Source organism: Podarcis cretensis, assembly GCF_951804945.1.
Source record: "Podarcis cretensis genome assembly, chromosome: 6".
NCBI lineage: Eukaryota > Metazoa > Chordata > Lepidosauria > Squamata > Lacertidae > Podarcis > Podarcis cretensis.
In genome coordinates this window covers 48,571,529-48,598,083 of record NC_137175.1, presented here as the reverse complement: position 1 = coordinate 48,598,083, position 26,555 = coordinate 48,571,529, and the positions used below count along the sequence as shown (strand labels likewise).

General features: G+C 47.0%; 4 protein-coding genes across 4 annotated transcripts; 2 read left to right on the top strand and 2 right to left on the bottom strand.

Annotated features, from left to right (window-relative positions):
- Positions 1-987: 987 nt before the first annotated feature.
- On the top strand, positions 988-5,903 carry LOC307219342 (armadillo repeat-containing protein 12-like). Its single transcript, XM_079982462.1, has 3 exons — positions 988-1,185; positions 2,172-2,243; positions 5,110-5,903. Exons 1-3 carry the CDS (start codon positions 1,006-1,008, stop codon positions 5,749-5,751), a joined length of 894 nt encoding a protein of 297 aa, XP_079838588.1. The 5' UTR covers positions 988-1,005; the 3' UTR covers positions 5,752-5,903.
- Positions 5,904-8,320: 2,417 nt separating this feature from the next.
- LOC307219202 (colipase-like) lies at positions 8,321-11,327 on the bottom strand (the record flags this gene model as incomplete). Its single annotated transcript, XM_079982201.1, has 4 exons — positions 11,254-11,327; positions 10,195-10,317; positions 9,064-9,186; positions 8,321-8,440 (listed from the first exon to the last, which is right to left on the bottom strand). Exons 2-4 carry the CDS (start codon positions 10,276-10,278, stop codon positions 8,321-8,323), a joined length of 327 nt encoding a protein of 108 aa, XP_079838327.1. The 5' UTR covers positions 10,279-10,317; positions 11,254-11,327.
- Positions 11,328-15,756: 4,429 nt separating this feature from the next.
- LOC307219326 (armadillo repeat-containing protein 12-like) lies at positions 15,757-20,676 on the top strand. The gene is made up of 3 exons (XM_079982442.1): positions 15,757-15,954; positions 16,941-17,012; positions 19,883-20,676. The coding sequence occupies exons 1-3, from the start codon at positions 15,775-15,777 to the stop codon at positions 20,522-20,524; spliced, it is 894 nt and encodes a 297-aa protein (XP_079838568.1). The 5' UTR covers positions 15,757-15,774; the 3' UTR covers positions 20,525-20,676.
- A 2,445-nt stretch (positions 20,677-23,121) lies between these two features.
- LOC307219200 (colipase-like) lies at positions 23,122-26,149 on the bottom strand (the record flags this gene model as incomplete). Its single annotated transcript, XM_079982200.1, has 4 exons — positions 26,076-26,149; positions 25,017-25,139; positions 23,865-23,987; positions 23,122-23,241 (listed from the first exon to the last, which is right to left on the bottom strand). The coding sequence occupies exons 2-4, from the start codon at positions 25,098-25,100 to the stop codon at positions 23,122-23,124; spliced, it is 327 nt and encodes a 108-aa protein (XP_079838326.1). The 5' UTR covers positions 25,101-25,139; positions 26,076-26,149.
- Positions 26,150-26,555: the final 406 nt, after the last annotated feature.

The following is a 26,555-nucleotide window of genomic DNA, read 5'->3' as shown; positions in this document are numbered from 1 at the left end:
TGGTAGACCATAATGACTGGAAACTAAAGTTGAAATGCTAGATGCACTAACTTGGGAGTAAGCCCCCTAAATTCAGTGGACCTTACTTACGGGTAGACATACATAGGTTGCTTGGGACCTGGTAATCCCCTCTCAGCCAGGAAGCTCACTGGGTGACCTTGGGGCAGACCTTGTGTCTCAGCTTAACCAACCTCACAGGGCTGTTGTGAGGATAAACTGAAAGGGGAGAACCTATGGCTCAGAGGAAAGGGGGAATAGAAATGTACTCAAAATAAAACAAAAGTAAATAAATGCATAAAAACACATCATTAATTTTATTTAGTTCAATCCCCCCCCACAAGACTCACAAAGCATCTCTGCCAGTACCTGCAACATTTGCACCGAAATGTGCAACAGCCTGATAATCAAGAAGTGAGGAGCTCTTGAGGCTCACATCTCTCAGAAGGCAACACCCCTTGACCTTGAATACTAAAAATATAGGACGAGCTGTGATGCTGATGATTCAGTTGGTTAGAGGGTGATGCTGATAATGCCAAGGTGGCAGGTTCGATCCTGGTAAGGGGCAGCTGCATATTCCTGCACTGCAGGGGGTTGGGCTGTTAGATGACCCTCAGGATCTCTTCCAACTATGATGCTACGATAATCAGTGGCGAAAGCAAATACATGCCGTGGGTATTCTGAGTCACTCTTTTTCCTTTTCCCACGATTCTGAACAGAAGCTGAAAAACAGGTACAGGGGGTGAGGTCTGGTCTGGATGATACCCTGATATGATATTCATCATAGCCATAAAAGGACTGTTTACACTTCACCCTGGATTGCTAGGAGGCGGCAGTGCCTCTAGGAGCCCTTTCAACAGAATGAGCCAGAGGCCTGAAATGCTGCAGCAAAGACTTATCACCTTTTGAAGCACTCGTTGCCATCTGTGGGGTGGGGGCCTAACTGCCTGCAATACTGCTGAAGGGCATAGTGCGAGTCTTTAAAATAAAACGCTGGTCTGTTTTCTGATGCAGGAATACGTTCCCAAGATTGTTGAGCTGGTGACTGGCTCCTGGGACCCCACCCTTCAGGTTGCTGGGTTGAGGCTGCTGAACGGGTTGAATATTCCAGACAACACCCACACTCTCCTGAGAGGGATGCTGCCGAACTTCCTGGAAATCCTTCTCATGGCAAACACTATGGCCAAGGTACAAAAAATCACAGGCAGGTATCTTCTCTTCCTCCTCAGGTACAGCGTTGGAGTTGGGAAGTAGTACAGCTCTAGTAGTTCCTAGAAGGAAACGCTGGATGACTAATATTTCACCTTTTTGCTAAATGAACCTTTTATTTATTACATGTGGGGTTCTGCAACAAAATGCTGCAGCCTAGAGTGCCCCTGCTTGGAGTTCCAGTCACTACATTCCATTTCATTCTCCCTGCTCTCTGGTTCCCCTCACCCACAGGCAGTCTGTTTGCTCTATGGCCACTGAGTATGTACAGTCCCCACTGGGAGTTTTGTGGGCCCCTTCCCTCAGGATGTTTTTCTGTGTATTATTTTTGTATTTCTGCAAACTATGGGGACTTCTGGCACACACACCCAAGACTGCTGATACCTCCCTCTTGTTCCTGAATGGTTCTTTATTTGCTACATAATTGATGGCATCAGAAGTAGAGTGAGAAACAGGATCTATACCCTGACCTTTGATCAAATTATCAGTGTGGCTTTGGAGAGCAGTTGCCAGCTCAAGTAGAAAGCACTGGATAAACCAGTGGTCTGGTTCAGTCTATAAAGTAATTTTACGCATTCATATTTTTGTCTGAAATATTTCAGTATGCTCTCTCTAGGGTTTGTGTTACCCGAGTCCTCTATCAAGTCCAGGCTACCTGATCATCCAAGGAGGGAAAGATCAATCTATTCTCAACTCTGAACTTACAGCCTCAATTTTTATTCTTGCTCAGAAACCCAAATCTGTTGAAGAACATGATGTAGCCTGGAAGGTTGCTCCCTGCAGCTGAAAGGAGCAAATGTCATCTTCCTTGCTCAGCGTGGCTCATGTCTTTCCTGCAGTTTGCCCCCAACCCCACTGCCCAACTAGAAAGCATTAATATTTTTATTATAATTATTACTTTGCTTGCAAAGGGGGTCTAGTACCCACCCATGTCCACACACCCTGACATTCTCACGTTTGCTCAGGTGCAGGTTCTCAAGCTTCTTAGCACACTGGCCCAGAAGGAAGACCTGCTGTACGACATCATGAATTGTCGGGTAAGGACTGCCCTTGTGCCTGCCAGCATGAGAAAGCTTTGTATTGGGGTGGGGGATAAAGAATATCAGAAGAACAGAGGTTGGGAAAGGTCAGTGTTTTTTTTCTAGAAAAAGAGGCTCCGGAACTCACCATGAACACCTCTTTTGTTCTCTTAGAATGGCAATGGCGCCCACCTGAGAGGTGCCAGAACTAAGATCTGGAGAGTTCTGGCTGAAAAAAAGCCCTGGGATAGCTGCTCTAGTTATAGGAATTTATTCAGACATAGGCATGAGAATACATGTTGCCCAGGGACTGCAACTAGGGAATCAATGCTGGCTCATTTGAAGCCACTTTGCATTCCAAAGTACAAGAGCCAGCATATGAACAGGAGCCAGAATCACATCCTTTGAAAGCGAACACCCGAGCCCACCCGATTTCTGCTCTGCTTGGAAGCAGCCACACCCTTTCATTGTTGCATATTGATATTAGAAATGTCAATCTTCTAATAGGCAATAGGTAATTCATTTTCTCGGAACAGGATTATTTATTCCTTGTACAGTGGGCAGGGCCCATGTGAGACTGGCGCTATGGCCACCAGACCTTTTGCATGCTCCAAACAATCTGGCTGCTGTACGAGACCCTTTTGACATTATTCAGTTTTGCATGGACTCTTGTGTATGTGCTGAGCATGCACATACACAAATTCCCATGGTGGAGAAATAGGCCACATCTTCTTCTTTTAAATCCTTAGCCTCTCATAGGGAGACTTAGCTGAGAGGTTTAAGAAGTGCTGGAAAGCTGAAAGCATGGCTCCTCTGGCCTAAGTAGGAAACAGGACATGGCAGGAGTTCCTGGAAGCTCCAGCTAGGCTCATTTAGCCTGCCCAGGTGACTGAAGGATGCAGCCTCAGCACACGGCAGATGGGAGCTCTGACGGCAGAGTGGTCACTTATGCATTAACCAAAAAGAGGAAACGTATCACCAATGAAAGAGAACAAGATGACAGGTTTTGCATAAATTTGGCAAATACTAATGTATATGTATAGGTGCAAATTTTAAAATGGTTACAGTAATTTAAATGGAAACACAATACATGTCACCATAGTGGGGAAGACTGAACTTGGTGACCTGTGCCCATGCTCAGTCTGTGGTCCATGTGCTAACAATTCAAGGGAACTTCCTGCTCTCCCATCGTACGGTTCTTTGTCTTTAAACTAGACTTGAATGGGATAGACCTTTAACTAGAGGCTTGTCCTCTGTAGAGTAGAACATATGATCACGCATCCCCTAAATTAGGGTCCAACTCTGGAGCAGAAACCCAGGAAGTCTTGGAACCAAGTTCAGGCTTTTAGTCTGGTAGCTCACTCTTTTACCATCACTCACACCTGCCCCCACTGGCACGAAAGTTTCTCTGTTGCCACAGGTGTATAGGGAGCTGCACCATGCTCAGGACTCTGTGTTCTGGTGCATGTAAAAATATCAGAACTTCTTGCTGGACAAAGGAAATAATGGCATCCTGCTGGTTGCAGCTGCTCCATTTCCTACAGCATCCCCAGTGACAGAGGTTGAGAGTGAGGGTTACTGTCAGAGCTGCCTCTAGTCCCATCTCACAGAGGACCAACGCTAGGCTGTAGTAATGTACAAAAGTCTTTATTGAAGTTCAGTTTCCATTTCAAAGCCACAGCGTGCAGCCCTACGTCTTAAACCCTAGATCGGCGAAGTCCCGTCTGAGTCTCCTCCCCTATGACACCAGTTTAAGATCCTAGCCCTGCTCCACCTTTTACGCTGCTCTCTCCTCCTCTGGGTCCTCCTGCCCGCTGGGGCATTGCCCTTTCTGGACTCTTCCGACGCTGAGTCGCTTAGCTCCTCCCCCTCCCTCCGGCGGGCTTTAGGACCCGGTTCCCAATCCTCATTCTCTGCTGTCCCGCGCTCCTGTACATTTGAACTTGCCTCTCGCGCCAACCCAGTGACCTTTCTCCTAACCGTTACACTACTTCGGTCACTGCTTCCCTCTTCCGGGACACTGGCCGGATCTGACCTCTCCTCCGTTGTCCGACTTTCTGATGGAGGCGTGGTCAGCCCTGCCTTATCTTCTCTCCCTGGTGGGGAATGCACTGGCCCCGATCCTTGGGACTCTTCCCCCCCACTCTGCTCTGGTGGGGAAGCTGGTCCTGATTTCCAGCTACTGCTCTGGGAGTCCCTACTGCCCCCTTGCTCCTGGGGCGTTCCCCTTGGGAACCCCCTACCCCTGGCCACTGGCGCCCCCTTCTGTGAATCTTCCGATTCGCTGGAGAGGCTCATGGAATCCCTCGGTCCACTGTCCTCTTCTCCTACGCTCCCCTCGGATTCTTCCCCTTCGCTCTCCATCTCCTCTCTTCCCTGTGCCTCTGCTCCTGAGCCCCTGACAGTTACTATTGTCATTAACTACTTATTCACAGATCCACATGCATGGATCAGGGCCCTGTATACCATCCACCCCCATCGTTCAGCCTGGACACTGAGGTCCAGCTCTGAGGGCCTTCTGGAGGTTCCCTCACTATGAGATGTGAGGTTGCAGGGAACCAGGCAGAGTGCCTTCTCGGTGGTGGTGCCCACCCTGTGAAATGCCCTCCCACCAGATGTCAAGGAAATAAACAACTATCTGACTTTTAGAAGACATCTGAAGGCAGATTATGTTTATTATGTTTTTATATGTGTTGGAAGCTGCCCAGAGTGGCTGCACAACACAGCCAGGTGGGCGGGGTGTAAATAATAAAATTATTATTATTATTATTATTATTATTATTATTATTATTATCATCATCATGGGGATGAGGAGGAATGAGGGGAAGGAAGATGAAGGAAGATGAGATATTGACTAATGCCATTTGTGGTGTTTCTCCCCAAGACACCCGCTGAGTTCCTGAGCCTCTTCCAACCATCCCTGCCAGGGAACCTGCTCTATGAGATGTTAGTCTTTGTGGAGCGCCTCAGCGAAGGGCGCCTCTCCCCGCAGTACCAGTCGATGCAGTGGCAGTACAGCGACAACTCCCTTCATGAAACCATCTTTGGCAACAACTCCCGCCTCTCCGACCGCCTGCTTGCTCTCATCATCCACCCAGAGGAGGAGGTGCAGGCTCAGGCCTGCAAGGTCATCCTCAGCCTCCGGCTCAACAGGGAAGAGAGCAAGGTGGTCAGTGCCCTCCCCTTTGGGGCCAACATCAGTGTCCACCCTCTGGAATCAATGAGGATTAGCCAAGTCTCCAACCCCTCTGACCTGAGCAGCCACACTCTCGGTCCCAATAATGTCTCCTCTGAGCCCACTGGCACCAACGTCTCCTTTGACAGTACCCATGACAACAGCGGGCGTAGCTTCCACACACTCCAAGGCACTGATGAGACTGGACACAGCTTCTATCCCCTTCCAAGAGCTGACCACAGCTTCTACCCCCTTGAGACCGTCAGCAGCCACATTATTCAGGACCAAAGAGTCAACAGCTTCAATATTCCTCCAGCTTGCTATTCGGGTGAGAGTGACAACAGTGTTTAAAGGGCCCATTTCTAGACGAAAGAGCGAATGATAAAAGAGTTGGAGAAGAGATGACATCACCATTTGTCTCTCCCTATGTAAGGAAAAGGTCCGGGCATGTAAGCATTCAGGATCCTACCTTCTACCTAACAAAGCTTCTATGTGCATTAGAATCTGGAGTGTACTGATCATTTGCTCATTACCATCAATGTATGGTCTGTTGAACTTTGCTGCTCCAGTTCAAGGTTCGGAGTGCTCAGAAAATCAGGTCCATCCTAATGTCTGCCAGCCTGCACTCATGGTGGTCTCTGAAGGGGTGTCTCTAGAGTTAGGTTAGAAACATTAAGACCGTGCCAAAATAATGGGGAAAGTTGCCTGGAGAGAAAGATCTGGTGTGTTACTGAGAAACCAGTAGTTGGTCAGTAGCTTTTATTGTTTATAACCAATGGTCATCACAATACAGTATGAGCACAAACCACACAACTACACAACGAAAGACATTGCATGTGCCAGACCGGAACAAATCTACAATGTTCAAAATTTAGCAATGTTCCTTCTGGTCAGCGTCTCTGGGTTTTGGCACTTGCACTATCCAGAAAGTTTGCCCTTATCTTTCTTGCCACTAATGGAAATAGTGCAGCCTATAGCTGATGAACTTACCAACCTCTGCCAACAACCATTTAATTTTCAAATCATCTGGTTGACCTTCTAAGGTGATCTGAAAAGGGGAGATAAACTTAGCTCTGGGTGAATCACACAATAGGCAATATAAAATATAATGTACTAGATCCTCAATATATATATGATCCACATATACAAAGGCACCCTTTTACATATTTGTTAGTATATCTCCCAGCCAGATATTCAGTAGGCATTGTCTGAAAACTGAGCTGGGTGAAAGCATGTCTTACCGGGGGGGGGGGGGTGAGTTAATTCTCGCAAGTACATAGCCCTTTTGTGGTGTCTTTTAATTTTACTGTACCAAGTGGTGGATTTACAATTTTTTGTATATTCAATGTCTTTTTTGCATCTTTGCCAAACACAATATCAGTATTACTGCTGGGGAGATTGAATAACTCTGCATCAGACCTCTACAAGATTTTAGCCAGCCTTCCCTTTTCTGCAAATCTGAAAAACAACTTTGGGTTATGTGTTGTTCTGGCTGCAATGATATTTCCCCCCAGTACAAAAACAAGCCTTTATAGAGGGAAGACCCGATTCAGTCCTTAGTAGTGCTCCAGGTGTACTGTGTGGCAGTGCCAACATCACATGCAGGAATTTATTTTGAAATACATCAAGTTCCTCCCTGCAATGGTAACCCAGATAGGTGAACCACATAAAAGGTGAGACACAATCTTGGCCACAAAATTCTTTAGTGTTGGTTCAGCTAAATGATGGCCCTCTGTGTAATACAATTTCTTTATAGGCCCCAATAAGCTTGTAGCTGAAAGTGTTGTTGCTTCTAAATCAGTGTGGTTCATGTTCTAAATCGGACACACTAGTAGATTGTGGCCTGGTACAAGGTTGGTTGCAACAGGAGCATTATCACCATGCAAGTATATGGTGAAAGATTAAGAAATGGGCCCTCAAATGCATATTTGGGTTAAAAGTGGGTACATGATCCAGACCAAAGAATGCAATCTAAAGGGTAAAAAAGGTAAAGGTACCCCTGCCCGTACGGGCCAGTCTTGACAGACTCTGGGGTTGTGCGCCCATCTCACTCAAGAGGCCGGGGGCCAGCGCTGTCCGGAGACACTTCTGGGTCACGTGGCCAGCGTGACATCGCTGCTCTGGCCAGAGCCAGAGCCGCACACGGAAACGCCGTTTACCTTCCCGCCAGTAAGCGGTCCCTATTTATCTACTTGCACCCGGGGGTGCTTTCGAACTGCTAGGTTGGCAGGCGCTGGGACCGAGCAATGGGAGCGCACCCCGCCGCAGGGATTCGAACCGCCGACCTTTCGATCGGCAAGCCCTAGGCACTGAGGCTTTAACCCACAGCGCCACCTGCGTCCCAATCTAAAGGGTATAGTAAGTAATAAAATTATTTTCAATGAAATGGTGTGGTTCATGTGAATGGACAAAAGAGGTTTGAGAGTATGGATATGAATATGCTGTGCTGAACTGATGTATATGGATGTTTTGAGAAAGTATGTCTGCTCTGTGTTAGATAAGGGCTTTTAGCAGGTTGGATGAGGGGTATATTTAGAAGTATTTTCCATTTAAACAAATTGTGGTGGTGTGTGGATTAGTTTAGAAACTTGTGAGATATGTGCAGACATTGGAATTATTTTGGGCAATGATATGGATGTGTGGAGAACAGGAGTGTGTGTTCATATTGTAAATGTTGGTTTCTGCTCTCTGAGTCCTGTGCACATGCACCTGCTTGCTACGTTCCTTCACTCTGCCAATGAGTTCCTTATGCAGAGTGCTGTGCCCATGTGTCAGCTGCTTTCTTCCACTGAGACATCAGAAAGGACCATGTGGCCAATTAAACTGCAACGTATGTACAGAGGTAGGAATTACATTGAGGAATAATCATCAAAGAGGAGAATAGGAGAGCAAGTGCATCTTTAATGTTTTTCCTCAACTTTTAATTTTCTTGCTCACAAATGCCATAGTCGGTGTTGGTGATAGTCCCGATAATTGTCCTGTCAACCTCACAGCTTAATCCATTTTCACAGGGACACCTGTAGTATATCCCAGTAAGGTGCTGCGAGAGATACAAAGATGTAGATCAGAATTCACATCTTGACTAGAGGAAAAGCTACGTATACAATGTCTTCTCCATTCTGCTAAGCTGACCAGGCTTGAACATCATCCTGCACTCCTCACTTTTCACTGTATTTGATACCCACTTCAGAATATTTGCCACATATATGAGGCTGCTTTAAAGTGAGTGATGGGTTCTTCTAGATGACTTAAAAAAAAAACACTAATTCAATTCTGCTGCTTCTCATGTTCACTCTCTCACACAAATCTTTTCAGCTTCTCACCATCTCCAAAATTCATTACTTCATCCAGTACCACTACATCCTCCTTTACTTTCCTAAGTATCTCTCAGGTTCACAGTTGTAATTACCTTCCCCAGCTCTCTTCTTTTGATTCATCCTTCACTTATACTCATTCCCTCTATCCTTGGTTCTGCTGCTTAGCTTAATCTTCCCAGCCCGTCATTATGAGCATAATACTTCTCTCTATTCATCTCTCCGCTGGTTTCTTCTTTCTTGTCTGATATTCTTCTGAATCTCCACTGACATTTTTATGCCACCAGCAAAGAAGATGAAGGCCAGAAGAAACACCAGTCATTCCTAAGGAATAGGAAATGCCACTTACCAACGGAGAGCACTCCTGAAACTCAGCTGCTTTGTCTGCACAACGAGCCAGGCTTAGGCCACTCCCTCTGTGACAGCATCGACTTTTGCATTGGCGACTGTTGAGACATAGCTCTCCATTCTCCTATAAGGTAACCATGATTAGATAAGGTGTGAGCAACAGGATAAATGCCCATGAAGATGGACGCAGGTGGCGCTGTAGTGTAAACCACTGAGTCTCTTGGGTTTGCCAATCAGAAGGTCAGTGGCTCAAATCCCCATGACAGAGCTCCCGTTGTTCTGTCCCAGCTTCTGCCAACCTAGCACTTCAAAAGCATGCCAGTGCAAGTAGATAAATAGGTACTGCTGTGGTGGGAAGGTAAATGGCGTTTCCATGCACTCTGGCACTTGTTACAGTGTTCTGTTGTGCCAGAAGCAATTTAGTTATGCTGGCCACATGACCCAGAAAGCTGTCTGTGGACAAACGCCAGCTTCCTCAACCTGAAAGCGAGATGAATGCCGCAACCCCATAGGCGCCTTTAACTGGACTTAACCGTCCAGGAGTCCTTTATCTTTTATCTTTAGCATGAAGATGAAGGCCGGACGAACCACCATCCATTCCCAAAGCATAGCAGAGAACAAAGCCAGCCAACCAAGGGAGTGATACGAAAGCTGGAAGCCAAACCTAGCTCTCACAGGTCTATAGTCCCTGAATAGAGGATTTCATGGAATCTTATGGACCTTATATTTAAGTAACATAAAGTTGATTCTGCCGCACTCATGTCCTTTCCAAGCTGCCACTAGAGATACTGTGTTGTCATCATCCCTCAACCTCACAAAAGAAACTTCCCATATAAGCAGGTTTTTATGCTGATATCCTAGAGTACCCTAATGCTCAAAGTGTTTATTTGATACTCCTATTCCTAAAGTGAACTGGGGCAACTAAAGCATTTCTGAAATGAATCTTGAAATGGATCATATGCATAAATCAAACAAAGTGTCTGAAGAACTCCCGTAAAAGTCTTTCCCAATTACATGACTGGGTAGCAATTTCAATACTAGAGAGAATCCCAAGAGCCAGACACATGGCAAACCCCTCGCATCAGGAATGCTTCTGGAAAGGGTACAGCAAGAGTACCCAGTAACCTCTTACCAGATTGAAGATGAGTCCTCTTTGGCTAGAAAAGGTCTCTGCCAAGGCAAGTGTCAGCAGCAACAAAACCCAAGGGCTCTTCATTGCTTCTTAGCAGTAAGCCAAAGGTTTGATCTGGTGCACCTAGGACAAGAATCCAGAACGTGGCATGTTTCAGACTTATAAAGCCTACCCTCAAAGTCACATGGGTGCCTTCTTGCAAAAGATATGAGTACATGTAATGGAAAAATGCTGTGTGTGTTAAAAAAAAAAAGTCAAAATCAGCCAAGGCCACAGGAGAGTATCATGTGCAGTCAGCCTTGATAGCTCTGTTGGTTAGAACAGATGTTTTCAACCTTTTTGAGTCCATGGCTCCCTTGACCAACTACATTCTTTCTGAAGCACCCCTGTGGGGCTCAGGAGCCCAGTTATGTCACCCCTTGTCTGCAGAGCTGGCAGCCCCTCGCCCCTACTCCCTCCATTGTGGAGTGTTCTCTCAGCCACCTCTCCTCGGGAGTCCTTTGGGCAGCTGCTGCTGCCACCCCTGGTCTCTGAACTGCCCAGCCCCAAAGAGAGATGTTTCCTCACACTGCCCCTCAGGGGCCTGGAACTTGTCTCTCCATTCCCAACAGTGAGGGCTGGTGGCTGGCTGGGCTCCCTTTCCCACTTGCTTACTTACTCCAGCAACAGCACCCCCTGCCAGAGGCATCATTCGCCTGAGGAGCTTGTAGCTATGGCTGCTGCAACAAACAGCTGTGCAAGCCTTTGGGAAGCATAGATGAGAGAGGGCATCAGAGGAGTGAGGGACAGAAAGAGGGCCAGGGGCCAGTATTGCCCATGGCACTCCTGACCATCATTCAAGGCACCCCAGGGTACCATGACACACTGGTTGAAAGCCACTGGGTTAGAACATGATGCTGCTAATGCCAAGGTTGTAGGTTTGGTCACTGTATGGGACAGCTGCCTATTCCTGCATGTTTACACTCTCAGAAAGAACTGGAGCACGTGTGCAGATGTTTGGATATAGCAGATATAATCACACCAGGCATGAATCTGGTAGGGCAGGTCCTCCCTTCTTACCTTTCACGGAAGGCTTATACTTCCAGAGGAAAGGATAACTTGCCACTGGGTAAAAACAACAGAAAAGCTCACTGTTACTGATTTCATGGCCCTTTCATCTTCTTGAATATCTAGCAGGACTGCCAACATAAGGAACAGCAGGCAAGTGTGAAAGGCTTGCTCTTTCCCAGAGCTATTATTCAGACAGCTTGAGATATGAAATCACCTTGAGTCCAGTAACAGATACCGTCTGCTGGAACTTTCTCAGGGCACAGGTGTGGACTTTTTGGATTGCAAGGCCAGGCTCAGGTGTTCAGGGAGATGATTTTTTGAATGCTCTCAGCAGTTAAGTAAGTTTCAGTTTAGACTTGTGGGTCCCAATGTGGGGCACATGCTCCACAGAGGGACAATTTGATTTTTAAGAGGGGAAATTCAAGCAGGAAAGCTTCCAGTTGTTGAACTGAACTTCCTTTTCCACCCTCCCCTGTATGCCCCTTGTACTTCACACCCCAGCTCTGCTTTGGGTTCCCCCCAACTCTGTAAAGCAGATTGGGGGAGGTGCAGGGGCACATGGGAGGAGGAACGGGAGAATTGGACCAGGTACACATAATATATAGTTATGAGTTTGGGTGGGATCGTTCTGGATGAAACTGTGGGTCACTTCCAGGGTTGGCCGATCCATGAGGTGAGATGAGGCAGTTTCCTTGGGGTGACAGGCTCTGGAAAGATGGGAGCGGTGGCAGACCCAGCCTCCGTGAAGCATGGCCTGTGCTTGCTGACCTCCCCCCCCCTTCTGTGTGCTTAACCTCCCCGTGCTAACAACAGGTGGCAGCTGGTGCGTAGGTGGGTGCCTGGCTGCAGGTGTGCAATGGAGGAGGAGCAGGTGGGTGGGAGTGCTGTGGGTGCTCAGTGGTGAGGGGGTGGCATTTTCTGCTTTGCTTCTAGCCCTTCCAAACCTTGGAATGGCATGGTATGGCATGGAATGAAGATGGAATGAAGATATGGTTTTATGGTTGCTTCACCCTGTTCCTTGCTCAACCCACAGTTGTATTATCCATGCCACTGCAAAGTTGCTGAAAACAAACTCACCTAGATGGCAGAATGAGAGCATACTGGAGCTTTAGCTGTCTAACACACAAAGTGTCTTAGAAGCTAAGCTAATGCTGTGATTTTTTCATAAAAACATATTTTAACCATAAGCTTCAACTACATTTCCCTTGAATATTCCAAAGACCTTGAAAAACGCAAAAATGTAGCTACCTTGGAAAGTTGTCTCCATCCTTGCAGAACACCTCTTCAAGCCACAAAATATGAAGTGTTGTGATTCAGGGGCTACTGCAATGAATATATTTTATATAGCGAATAGAGAGCAGCTAGCATTCTTTTGCATTACATCAGGTATGAGCACTTGGTCTCTGAGGGAGTCAGAATTATAATGGGTCAATCATGAAAATAATGAACAATTCATTGATAAAACCCTACTAAGCTTCAGTTAGTCCTGGAGGACGTGGCTGATGAAAGCCTGGAAAACCACTGTCCCCACTTGGATGCCAAAGGCATAAACAGATGTTCAAAACTGCCATTCGTCCCCGTCCTACACCCGGTTCGGATTGTATCCCCGCCTCGTCCGATTTAGTGTATATTCGTGCTGTGCGCAGCTGCTCCAGCCTGCCTCCTTCCCCCTCGTTCTCCTCGCCATTCCCTTCCATTCCCTTCGCTCCCCTTGGCTTTCTCTGCCGGCCGCTGTCCGTGGTGCTGAAGCAGAGCGCGGAAGAGAGAACGGGCGAAGCAACAGCAGGGAGGAGCTTCGAAGGGCACGTGGCAGCCGCCGCTTAGAAACCGGGAGATCCGGGAAAAGGAGGAGGAGCCACGGCTAAGTAACCTTCAGGCTCTCAGGGAGCAGATCAGAACAGAAACTTAAGAGGCATTTTGGAGACCCGGCGTCTGAAGCCCGGGAAGGGTCTCTGAGTCTAGAGCTACTTCCCAGAGCCCTGAAGTACCGTCTAGGATTGGGAAGCTGAGCCTGCAGCCCCAATTCCGCAGCTTCAGAGCATCTACCCGCTGCTCCCCCTCCCATTTCCTGGCGTAAGGAAGCAGCCAGCTTGCTGAGCGTCTGACTTTCACCTCCTAGGACCCCCGTCCAGTGCTGACCCTTCCCACCTGTTTCCTAGAAGAAACAACCCACCCTAGGAGTCGCCATGGGGAAGATGCTCCCAGCCCAGGAGGCGGCAAAAATCTACCACACCAACTATGTGAGGAATGCCCGAGCCATGGGGGTCCTGTGGGCCCTGTTCACCCTCTGCTTTGCTGTGATCATGGTGGTGACTTTCATCCAGCCCTACTGGATCGGGGACAGCATTGACACACCACAGGCTGGCTACTTTGGCCTTTTCTCCTACTGCATTGGCAATGCCCTTACAGGGGAACTCATCTGCAAGGGCAGCCCGCTGGACTTTGGCACCATCCCCTCAAGTGCCTTCAAAACGGCCATGTTCTTTGTGGGCATCTCAACCTTCCTCATCATTGGCTGCATCTTCTGCTTCAGCCTCTTCTTCTTCTGCAACGCAGCCACTGTCTTCAAGGTGTGCGCTTGGATGCAGCTGGCAGCATGTGAGTGGGGCTTAGGGGACCTGGAGGGAGAGGGGAAGACACTCTTGTAAGAGTCACACACCTGTGCTCATGGGAGTAGCCTCAGGGCCAAGCAGTATCATTTTGGGGACAACATAGCTCTTTGGCTCTGTTTTCCAAAGGCCACCTGTGTAGATATAATTCAAATCTGCCGGTGGCCATTTTGGATTCCCACTACATTGGCACCAACACAAACCAGGTTTTGGAACGTTAAATTTGCTGCTGAAGCTCCCAGTACATAAGATGGTAAGTGAAATTGGTTTTGCGATGTATATATGAGTTCCTTAAATAAAGCATTTCCAACTTCTTATACAAGTGGTTGCCCAGATTACATGGATGCAAACCCTAAATTGTCACTGCAGCCAATCATTGCTCCCTGATCAGTGCACCTATATGCTTCATATGATGGCAAGTGAATCCTTGTACAATTCATATTTTCTTATTTTTGAACGTACACTTAAATATGCAATATGTGAAGTCTTCCATAGGCACCTTTTTGTCTTAAATTTCCAGATGGGTAGGCAGGTCAGTCTATTGCAGTGCAAACGATGAAGTCTTGTGGCACCTCAAAGACAAACAAATTCATTATGGCATAAGCTTTCGTGGACTACAGTCAACTTTCTACTCTCTGTAGATTATCCTGTTTAATCTGGTGTTTACGTAATGAATAAGAGTGACTGCCTAATTAAGCCCTGCTAGTAATGGCAATGTCCAAGAGAAGGCACAGCTAGGATTTGGTGAAGCTTTTAGCCGTCCAGACTCAGTCCTGCTAGGTCTGTGCAATTCTACAGACAGAAGAAGTTGACATATAATCAAGCCACTTGAAACCTTTTGAAATATTTATACCAGTGAGAAATGTTGATAGCCTTCTTATATTATGAAAGCGGGTGGAGTGAAACATTAACTGTGGTAGACCATAATGACTGGAAACTAAAGTTGAAATGCTAGATGCACTAACTTGGGAGTAAGCCCCCTAAATTCAGTGGACCTTACTTACGGGTAGACATACATAGGTTGCTTGGGACCTGGTAATCCCCTCTCAGCCAGGAAGCTCACTGGGTGACCTTGGGGCAGACCTTGTGTCTCAGCTTAACCAACCTCACAGGGCTGTTGTGAGGATAAACTGAAAGGGGAGAACCTATGGCTCAGAGGAAAGGGGGAATAGAAATGTACTCAAAATAAAACAAAAGTAAATAAATGCATAAAAACACATCATTAATTTTATTTAGTTCAATCCCCCCCCCCACAAGACTCACAAAGCATCTCTGCCAGTACCTGCAACATTTGCACCGAAATGTGCAACAGCCTGATAATCAAGAAGTGAGGAGCTCTTGAGGCTCACATCTCTCAGAAGGCAACACCCCTTGACCTTGAATACTAAAAATATAGGACGAGCTGTGATGCTGATGATTCAGTTGGTTAGAGGGTGATGCTGATAATGCCAAGGTGGCAGGTTCGATCCTGGTAAGGGGCAGCTGCATATTCCTGCACTGCAGGGGGTTGGGCTGTTAGATGACCCTCAGGATCTCTTCCAACTATGATGCTACGATAATCAGTGGCGAAAGCAAATACATGCCGTGGGTATTCTGAGTCACTCTTTTTCCTTTTCCCACGATTCTGAACAGAAGCTGAAAAACAGGTACAGGGGGTGAGGTCTGGTCTGGATGATACCCTGATATGATATTCATCATAGCCATAAAAGGACTGTTTACACTTCACCCTGGATTGCTAGGAGGCGGCAGTGCCTCTAGGAGCCCTTTCAACAGAATGAGCCAGAGGCCTGAAATGCTGCAGCAAAGACTTATCACCTTTTGAAGCACTCGTTGCCATCTGTGGGGTGGGGGCCTAACTGCCTGCAATACTGCTGAAGGGCATAGTGCGAGTCTTTAAAATAAAACGCTGGTCTGTTTTCTGATGCAGGAATACGTTCCCAAGATTGTTGAGCTGGTGACTGGCTCCTGGGACCCCACCCTTCAGGTTGCTGGGTTGAGGCTGCTGAACGGGTTGAATATTCCAGACAACACCCACACTCTCCTGAGAGGGATGCTGCCGAACTTCCTGGAAATCCTTCTCATGGCAAACACTATGGCCAAGGTACAAAAAATCACAGGCAGGTATCTTCTCTTCCTCCTCAGGTACAGCGTTGGAGTTGGGAAGTAGTACAGCTCTAGTAGTTCCTAGAAGGAAACGCTGGATGACTAATATTTCACCTTTTTGCTAAATGAACCTTTTATTTATTACATGTGGGGTTCTGCAACAAAATGTTGCAGCCTAGAGTGCCCCTGCTTGGAGTTCCAGTCACTACATTCCATTTCATTCTCCCTGCTCTCTGGTTCCCCTCACCCACAGGCAGTCTGTTTGCTCTCTGGCCACTGAGTATGTACAGTCCCCACTGGGAGTTTTGTGGGCCCCTTCCCTCAGGATGTTTTTCTGTGTATTATTTTTGTATTTCTGCAAACTATGGGGACTTCTGGCACACACACCCAAGACTGCTGATACCTCCCTCTTGTTCCTGAATGGTTCTTTATTTGCTACATAATTGATGGCATCAGAAGTAGAGTGAGAAACAGGATCTATACCCTGACCTTTGATCAAATTATCAGTGTGGCTTTGGAGAGCAGTTGCCAGCTCAAGTAGAAAGCACTGGATAAACCAGTGGTCTGGTTCAGTCTATAAAGTAATTTTACGCATTCATATTTTTGTCTGAAATATTTCAGTATGCTCTCTCTAGGGTTTGTGTTACCCGAGTCCTCTATCAAGTCCAGGCTACCTGATCATCCAAGGAGGGAAAGATCAATCTATTCTCAACTCTGAACTTACAGCCTCAATTTTTATTCTTGCTCAGAAACCCAAATCTGTTGAAGAACATGATGTAGCCTGGAAGGTTGCTCCCTGCAGCTGAAAGGAGCAAATGTCATCTTCCTTGCTCAGCGTGGCTCATGTCTTTCCTGCAGTTTGCCCCCAACCCCACTGCCCAACTAGAAAGCATTAATATTTTTATTATAATTATTACTTTGCTTGCAAAGGGGGTCTAGTACCCACCCATGTCCACACACCCTGACATTCTCACGTTTGCTCAGGTGCAGGTTCTCAAGCTTCTTAGCACACTGGCCCAGAAGGAAGACCTGCTGTACGACATCATGAATTGTCGGGTAAGGACTGCCCTTGTGCCTGCCAGCATGAGAAAGCTTTGTATTGGGGTGGGGGATAAAGAATATCAGAAGAACAGAGGTTGGGAAAGGTCAGTGTTTTTTTTCTAGAAAAAGAGGCTCCGGAACTCACCATGAACACCTCTTTTGTTCTCTTAGAATGGCAATGGCGCCCACCTGAGAGGTGCCAGAACTAAGATCTGGAGAGTTCTGGCTGAAAAAAAGCCCTGGGATAGCTGCTCTAGTTATAGGAATTAATTCAGACATAGGCATGAGAATACATGTTGCCCAGGGACTGCAACTAGGGAATCAATGCTGGCTCATTTGAAGCCACTTTGCATTCCAAAGTACAAGAGCCAGCATATGAACAGGAGCCAGAATCACATCCTTTGAAAGCGAACACCCTAGCCCACCCGATTTCTGCTCTGCTTGGAAGCAGCCACACCCTTTCATTGTTGCATATTGATATTAGAAATGTCAATCTTCTAATAGGCAATAGGTAATTCATTTTCTCGGAACAGGATTATTTATTCCTTGTACAGTGGGCAGGGCCCATGTGAGACTGGCGCTATGGCCACCAGACCTTTTGCATGCTCCAAACAATCTGGCTGCTGTACGAGACCCTTTTGACATTATTCAGTTTTGCATGGACTCTTGTGTATGTGCTGAGCATGCACATACACAAATTCCCATGGTGGAGAAATAGGCCACATCTTCTTCTTTTAAATCCTTAGCCTCTCATAGGGAGACTTAGCTGAGAGGTTTAAGAAGTGCTGGAAAGCTGAAAGCATGGCTCCTCTGGCCTAAGTAGGAAACAGGACATGGCAGGAGTTCCTGGAAGCTCCAGCTAGGCTCATTTAGCCTGCCCAGGTGACTGAAGGATGCAGCCTCAGCACACGGCAGATGGGAGCTCTGACGGCAGAGTGGTCACTTATGCATTAACCAAAAAGAGGAAACGTATCACCAATGAAAGAGAACAAGATGACAGGTTTTGCATAAATTTGGCAAATACTAATGTATATGTATAGGTGCAAATTTTAAAATGGTTACAGTAATTTAAATGGAAACACAATACATGTCACCATAGTGGGGAAGACTGAACTTGGTGACCTGTGCCCATGCTCAGTCTGTGGTCCATGTGCTAACAATTCAAGGGAACTTCCTGCTCTCCCATCGTACGGTTCTTTGTCTTTAAACTAGACTTGAATGGGATAGACCTTTAACTAGAGGCTTGTCCTCTGTAGAGTAGAACATATGATCACGCATCCCCTAAATTAGGGTCCAACTCTGGAGCAGAAACCCAGGAAGTCTTGGAACCAAGTTCAGGCTTTTAGTCTGGTAGCTCACTCTTTTACCATCACTCACACCTGCCCCCACTGGCACGAAAGTTTCTCTGTTGCCACAGGTGTATAGGGAGCTGCACCATGCTCAGGACTCTGTGTTCTGGTGCATGTAAAAATATCAGAACTTCTTGCTGGACAAAGGAAATAATGGCATCCTGCTGGTTGCAGCTGCTCCATTTCCTACAGCATCCCCAGTGACAGAGGTTGAGAGTGAGGGTTACTGTCAGAGCTGCCTCTAGGTCCCATCTCACAGAGGACCAACGCTAGGCTGTAGTAATGTACAAAAGTCTTTATTGAAGTTCAGTTTCCATTTCAAAGCCACAGCGTGCAGCCCTACGTCTTAAACCCTAGATCGGCGAAGTCCCGTCTGAGTCTCCTCCCCTATGACACCAGTTTAAGATCCTAGCCCTGCTCCACCTTTTACGCTGCTCTCTCCTCCTCTGGGTCCTCCTGCCCGCTGGGGCATTGCCCTTTCTGGACTCTTCCGACGCTGAGTCGCTTAGCTCCTCCCCCTCCCTCCGGCGGGCTTTAGGACCCGGTTCCCAATCCTCATTCTCTGCTGTCCCGCGCTCCTGTACATTTGAACTTGCCTCTCGCGCCAACCCAGTGACCTTTCTCCTAACCGTTACACTACTTCGGTCACTGCTTCCCTCTTCCGGGACACTGGCCGGATCTGACCTCTCCTCCGTTGTCCGACTTTCTGATGGAGGCGTGGTCAGCCCTGCCTTATCTTCTCTCCCTGGTGGGGAATGCACTGGCCCCGATCCTTGGGACTCTTCCCCCCCACTCTGCTCTGGTGGGGAAGCTGGTCCTGATTTCCAGCTACTGCTCTGGGAGTCCCTACTGCCCCCTTGCTCCTGGGGCGTTCCCCTTGGGAACCCCCTACCCCTGGCCACTGGCGCCCCCTTCTGTGAATCTTCCGATTCGCTGGAGAGGCTCATGGAATCCCTCGGTCCACTGTCCTCTTCTCCTACGCTCCCCTCGGATTCTTCCCCTTCGCTCTCCATCTCCTCTCTTCCCTGTGCCTCTGCTCCTGAGCCCCTGACAGTTACTATTGTCATTAACTACTTATTCACAGATCCACATGCATGGATCAGGGCCCTGTATACCATCCACCCCCATCGTTCAGCCTGGACACTGAGGTCCAGCTCTGAGGGCCTTCTGGAGGTTCCCTCACTATGAGATGTGAGGTTGCAGGGAACCAGGCAGAGTGCCTTCTCGGTGGTGGTGCCCACCCTGTGAAATGCCCTCCCACCAGATGTCAAGGAAATAAACAACTATCTGACTTTTAGAAGACATCTGAAGGCAGATTATGTTTATTATGTTTTTATATGTGTTGGAAGCTGCCCAGAGTGGCTGCACAACACAGCCAGGTGGGCGGGGTGTAAATAATAAAATTATTATTATTATTATTATTATTATTATTATTATTATTATTATTATCATCATGGGGATGAGGAGGAATGAGGGGAAGGAAGATGAAGGAAGATGAGATATTGACTAATGCCATTTGTGGTGTTTCTCCCCAAGACACCCGCTGAGTTCCTGAGCCTCTTCCAACCATCCCTGCCAGGGAACCTGCTCTATGAGATGTTAGTCTTTGTGGAGCGCCTCAGCGAAGGGCGCCTCTCCCCGCAGTACCAGTCGATGCAGTGGCAGTACAGCGACAACTCCCTTCATGAAACCATCTTTGGCAACAACTCCCGCCTCTCCGACCGCCTGCTTGCTCTCATCATCCACCCAGAGGAGGAGGTGCAGGCTCAGGCCTGCAAGGTCATCCTCAGCCTCCGGCTCAACAGGGAAGAGAGCAAGGTGGTCAGTGCCCTCCCCTTTGGGGCCAACATCAGTGTCCACCCTCTGGAATCAATGAGGATTAGCCAAGTCTCCAACCCCTCTGACCTGAGCAGCCACACTCTCGGTCCCAATAATGTCTCCTCTGAGCCCACTGGCACCAACGTCTCCTTTGACAGTACCCATGACAACAGCGGGCGTAGCTTCCACACACTCCAAGGCACTGATGAGACTGGACACAGCTTCTATCCCCTTCCAAGAGCTGACCACAGCTTCTACCCCCTTGAGACCGTCAGCAGCCACATTATTCAGGACCAAAGAGTCAACAGCTTCAATATTCCTCCAGCTTGCTATTCGGGTGAGAGTGACAACAGTGTTTAAAGGGCCCATTTCTAGACGAAAGAGCGAATGATAAAAGAGTTGGAGAAGAGATGACATCACCATTTGTCTCTCCCTATGTAAGGAAAAGGTCCGGGCATGTAAGCATTCAGGATCCTACCTTCTACCTAACAAAGCTTCTATGTGCATTAGAATCTGGAGTGTACTGATCATTTGCTCATTACCATCAATGTATGGTCTGTTGAACTTTGCTGCTCCAGTTCAAGGTTCGGAGTGCTCAGAAAATCAGGTCCATCCTAATGTCTGCCAGCCTGCACTCATGGTGGTCTCTGAAGGGGTGTCTCTAGAGTTAGGTTAGAAACATTAAGACCGTGCCAAAATAATGGGGAAAGTTGCCTGGAGAGAAAGATCTGGTGTGTTACTGAGAAACCAGTAGTTGGTCAGTAGCTTTTATTGTTTATAACCAATGGTCATCACAATACAGTATGAGCACAAACCACACAACTACACAACGAAAGACATTGCATGTGCCAGACCGGAACAAATCTACAATGTTCAAAATTTAGCAATGTTCCTTCTGGTCAGCGTCTCTGGGTTTTGGCACTTGCACTATCCAGAAAGTTTGCCCTTATCTTTCTTGCCACTAATGGAAATAGTGCAGCCTATAGCTGATGAACTTACCAACCTCTGCCAACAACCATTTAATTTTCAAATCATCTGGTTGACCTTCTAAGGTGATCTGAAAAGGGGAGATAAACTTAGCTCTGGGTGAATCACACAATAGGCAATATAAAATATAATGTACTAGATCCTCAATATATATATGATCCACATATACAAAGGCACCCTTTTACATATTTGTTAGTATATCTCCCAGCCAGATATTCAGTAGGCATTGTCTGAAAACTGAGCTGGGTGAAAGCATGTCTTACCGGGGGGGGGGGGTGAGTTAATTCTCGCAAGTACATAGCCCTTTTGTGGTGTCTTTTAATTTTACTGTACCAAGTGGTGGATTTACAATTTTTTGTATATTCAATGTCTTTTTTGCATCTTTGCCAAACACAATATCAGTATTACTGCTGGGGAGATTGAATAACTCTGCATCAGACCTCTACAAGATTTTAGCCAGCCTTCCCTTTTCTGCAAATCTGAAAAACAACTTTGGGTTATGTGTTGTTCTGGCTGCAATGATATTTCCCCCCAGTACAAAAACAAGCCTTTATAGAGGGAAGACCCGATTCAGTCCTTAGTAGTGCTCCAGGTGTACTGTGTGGCAGTGCCAACATCACATGCAGGAATTTATTTTGAAATACATCAAGTTCCTCCCTGCAATGGTAACCCAGATAGGTGAACCACATAAAAGGTGAGACACAATCTTGGCCACAAAATTCTTTAGTGTTGGTTCAGCTAAATGATGGCCCTCTGTGTAATACAATTTCTTTATAGGCCCCAATAAGCTTGTAGCTGAAAGTGTTGTTGCTTCTAAATCAGTGTGGTTCATGTTCTAAATCGGACACACTAGTAGATTGTGGCCTGGTACAAGGTTGGTTGCAACAGGAGCATTATCACCATGCAAGTATATGGTGAAAGATTAAGAAATGGGCCCTCAAATGCATATTTGGGTTAAAAGTGGGTACATGATCCAGACCAAAGAATGCAATCTAAAGGGTAAAAAAGGTAAAGGTACCCCTGCCCGTACGGGCCAGTCTTGACAGACTCTGGGGTTGTGCGCCCATCTCACTCAAGAGGCCGGGGGCCAGCGCTGTCCGGAGACACTTCTGGGTCACGTGGCCAGCGTGACATCGCTGCTCTGGCCAGAGCCAGAGCCGCACACGGAAACGCCGTTTACCTTCCCGCCAGTAAGCGGTCCCTATTTATCTACTTGCACCCGGGGGTGCTTTCGAACTGCTAGGTTGGCAGGCGCTGGGACCGAGCAATGGGAGCGCACCCCGCCGCAGGGATTCGAACCGCCGACCTTTCGATCGGCAAGCCCTAGGCACTGAGGCTTTAACCCACAGCGCCACCTGCGTCCCAATCTAAAGGGTATAGTAAGTAATAAAATTATTTTCAATGAAATGGTGTGGTTCATGTGAATGGACAAAAGAGGTTTGAGAGTATGTGAATGGACAAAAGAGGTTTGAGAGTATGGATATGAATATGCTGTGCTGAACTGATGTATATGGATGTTTTGAGAAAGTATGTCTGCTCTGTGTTAGATAAGGGCTTTTAGCAGGTTGGATGAGGGGTATATTTAGAAGTATTTTCCATTTAAACAAATTGTGGTGGTGTGTGGATTAGTTTAGAAACTTGTGAGATATGTGCAGACATTGGAATTATTTTGGGCAATGATATGGATGTGTGGAGAACAGGAGTGTGTGTTCATATTGTAAATGTTGGTTTCTGCTCTCTGAGTCCTGTGCACATGCACCTGCTTGCTACGTTCCTTCACTCTGCCAATGAGTTCCTTATGCAGAGTGCTGTGCCCATGTGTCAGCTGCTTTCTTCCACTGAGACATCAGAAAGGACCATGTGGCCAATTAAACTGCAACGTATGTACAGAGGTAGGAATTACATTGAGGAATAATCATCAAAGAGGAGAATAGGAGAGCAAGTGCATCTTTAATGTTTTTCCTCAACTTTTAATTTTCTTGCTCACAAATGCCATAGTCGGTGTTGGTGATAGTCCCGATAATTGTCCTGTCAACCTCACAGCTTAATCCATTTTCACAGGGACACCTGTAGTATATCCCAGTAAGGTGCTGCGAGAGATACAAAGATGTAGATCAGAATTCACATTTTGACTAGAGGAAAAGCTACGTATACAATGTCTTCTCCATTCTGCTAAGCTGACCAGGCTTGAACATCATCCTGCACTCCTCACTTTTCACTGTATTTGATACCCACTTCAGAATATTTGCCACATATATGAGGCTGCTTTAAAGTGAGTGATGGGTTCTTCTAGATGACTTAAAAAAAAAACACTAATTCAATTCTGCTGCTTCTCATGTTCACTCTCTCACACAAATCTTTTCAGCTTCTCACCATCTCCAAAATTCATTACTTCATCCAGTACCACTACATCCTCCTTTACTTTCCTAAGTATCTCTCAGGTTCACAGTTGTAATTACCTTCCCCAGCTCTCTTCTTTTGATTCATCCTTCACTTATACTCATTCCCTCTATCCTTGGTTCTGCTGCTTAGCTTAATCTTCCCAGCCCGTCATTATGAGCATAATACTTCTCTCTATTCATCTCTCCGCTGGTTTCTTCTTTCTTGTCTGATATTCTTCTGAATCTCCACTGACATTTTTATGCCACCAGCAAAGAAGATGAAGGCCAGAAGAAACACCAGTCATTCCTAAGGAATAGGAAATGCCACTTACCAACGGAGAGCACTCCTGAAACTCAGCTGCTTTGTCTGCACAACGAGCCAGGCTTAGGCCACTCCCTCTGTGACAGCATCGACTTTTGCATTGGCGACTGTTGAGACATAGCTCTCCATTCTCCTATAAGGTAACCATGATTAGATAAGGTGTGAGCAACAGGATAAATGCCCATGAAGATGGACGCAGGTGGCGCTGTAGTGTAAACCACTGAGTCTCTTGGGTTTGCCAATCAGAAGGTCAGTGGCTCAAATCCCCATGACAGAGCTCCCGTTGTTCTGTCCCAGCTTCTGCCAACCTAGCACTTCAAAAGCATGCCAGTGCAAGTAGATAAATAGGTACTGCTGTGGTGGGAAGGTAAATGGCGTTTCCATGCACTCTGGCACTTGTTACAGTGTTCTGTTGTGCCAGAAGCAATTTAGTTATGCTGGCCACATGACCCAGAAAGCTGTCTGTGGACAAACGCCAGCTTCCTCAACCTGAAAGCGAGATGAATGCCGCAACCCCATAGGCGCCTTTAACTGGACTTAACCGTCCAGGAGTCCTTTATCTTTTATCTTTAGCATGAAGATGAAGGCCGGACGAACCACCATCCATTCCCAAAGCATAGCAGAGAACAAAGCCAGCCAACCAAGGGAGTGATACGAAAGCTGGAAGCCAAACCCAGCTCTCACAGGTCTATAGTCCCTGAATAGAGGATTTCATGGAATCTTATGGACCTTATATTTAAGTAACATAAAGTTGATTCTGCCGCACTCATGTCCTTTCCAAGCTGCCACTAGAGATACTGTGTTGTCATCATCCCTCAACCTCACAAAAGAAACTTCCCATATAAGCAGGAAGGTACCTTGTGTGCCCTGGTTTTTATGCTGATATCCTAGAGTACCCTAATGCTCAAAGTGTTTATTTGATACTCCTATTCCTAAAGTGAACTGGGGCAACTAAAGCATTTCTGAAATGAATCTTGAAATGGATCATATGCATAAATCAAACAAAGTGTCTGAAGAACTCCCGTAAAAGTCTTTCCCAATTACATGACTGGGTAGCAATTTCAATACTAGAGAGAATCCCAAGAGCCAGACACATGGCAAACCCCTCGCATCAGGAATGCTTCTGGAAAGGGTACAGCAAGAGTACCCAGTAACCTCTTACCAGATTGAAGATGAGTCCTCTTTGGCTAGAAAAGGTCTCTGCCAAGGCAAGTGTCAGCAGCAACAAAACCCAAGGGCTCTTCATTGCTTCTTAGCAGTAAGCCAAAGGTTTGATCTGGTGCACCTAGGACAAGAATCCAGAACGTGGCATGTTTCAGACTTATAAAGCCTACCCTCAAAGTCACATGGGTGCCTTCTTGCAAAAGATATGAGTACATGTAATGGAAAAATGCTGTGTGTGTTAAAAAAAAAAAGTCAAAATCAGCCAAGGCCACAGGAGAGTATCATGTGCAGTCAGCCTTGATAGCTCTGTTGGTTAGAACAGATGTTTTCAACCTTTTTGAGTCCATGGCTCCCTTGACCAACTACATTCTTTCTGAAGCACCCCTGTGGGGCTCAGGAGCCCAGTTATGTCACCCCTTGTCTGCAGAGCTGGCAGCCCCTCGCCCCTACTCCCTCCATTGTGGAGTGTTCTCTCAGCCACCTCTCCTCGGGAGTCCTTTGGGCAGCTGCTGCTGCCACCCCTGGTCTCTGAACTGCCCAGCCCCAAAGAGAGATGTTTCCTCACACTGCCCCTCAGGGGCCTGGAACTTGTCTCTCCATTCCCAACAGTGAGGGCTGGTGGCTGGCTGGGCTCCCTTTCCCACTTGCTTACTTACTCCAGCAACAGCACCCCCTGCCAGAGGCATCATTCGCCTGAGGAGCTTGTAGCTATGGCTGCTGCAACAAACAGCTGTGCAAGCCTTTGGGAAGCATAGATGAGAGAGGGCATCAGAGGAGGGAGGGACAGAAAGAGGGCCAGGGGCCAGTATTGCCCATGGCACTCCTGACCATCATTCAAGGCACCCCAGGGTACCATGACACACTGGTTGAAAGCCACTGGGTTAGAACATGATGCTGCTAATGCCAAGGTTGTAGGTTTGGTCACTGTATGGGACAGCTGCCTATTCCTGCATGTTTACACTCTCAGAAAGAACTGGAGCACGTGTGCAGATGTTTGGATATAGCAGATATAATCACACCAGGCATGAATCTGGAAGGGCAGGTCCTCCCTTCTTACCTTTCACGGAAGGCTTATACTTCCAGAGGAAAGGATAACTTGCCACTGGGTAAAAACAACAGAAAAGCTCACTGTTACTGATTTCATGGCCCTTTCATCTTCTTGAATATCTAGCAGGACTGCCAACATAAGGAACAGCAGGCAAGTGTGAAAGGCTTGCTCTTTCCCAGAGCTATTATTCAGACAGCTTGAGATATGAAATCACCTTGAGTCCAGTAACAGATACAGTCTGCTGGAACTTTCTCAGGGCACAGGTGTGGACTTTTTGGATTGCAAGGCCAGGCTCAGGTGTTCAGGGAGATGATTTTTTGAATGCTCTCAGCAGTTAAGTAAGTTTCAGTTTAGACTTGTGGGTCCCAATGTGGGGCACATGCTCCACAGAGGGACAATTTGATTTTTAAGAGGGGAAATTCAAGCAGGAAAGCTTCCAGTTGTTGAACTGAACTTCCTTTTCCACCCCCCCCTGTATGCCCCTTGTAC

Coding starts and splice junctions, on each gene's coding strand:
- LOC307219342 (XM_079982462.1), top strand. CDS start 1,006: ATGCAGGAATACGTTCCCAAGATTGTTGAGCTGGTGACTGGCTCCTGG. Junction 1,186..2,171: donor TGGCAAACACTATGGCCAAG/GTACAAAAAATC, acceptor ACGTTTGCTCAG/GTGCAGGTTCTCAAGCTTCT. Junction 2,244..5,109: donor ACGACATCATGAATTGTCGG/GTAAGGACTGCC, acceptor TTTCTCCCCAAG/ACACCCGCTGAGTTCCTGAG.
- LOC307219326 (XM_079982442.1), top strand. CDS start 15,775: ATGCAGGAATACGTTCCCAAGATTGTTGAGCTGGTGACTGGCTCCTGG. Junction 15,955..16,940: donor TGGCAAACACTATGGCCAAG/GTACAAAAAATC, acceptor ACGTTTGCTCAG/GTGCAGGTTCTCAAGCTTCT. Junction 17,013..19,882: donor ACGACATCATGAATTGTCGG/GTAAGGACTGCC, acceptor TTTCTCCCCAAG/ACACCCGCTGAGTTCCTGAG.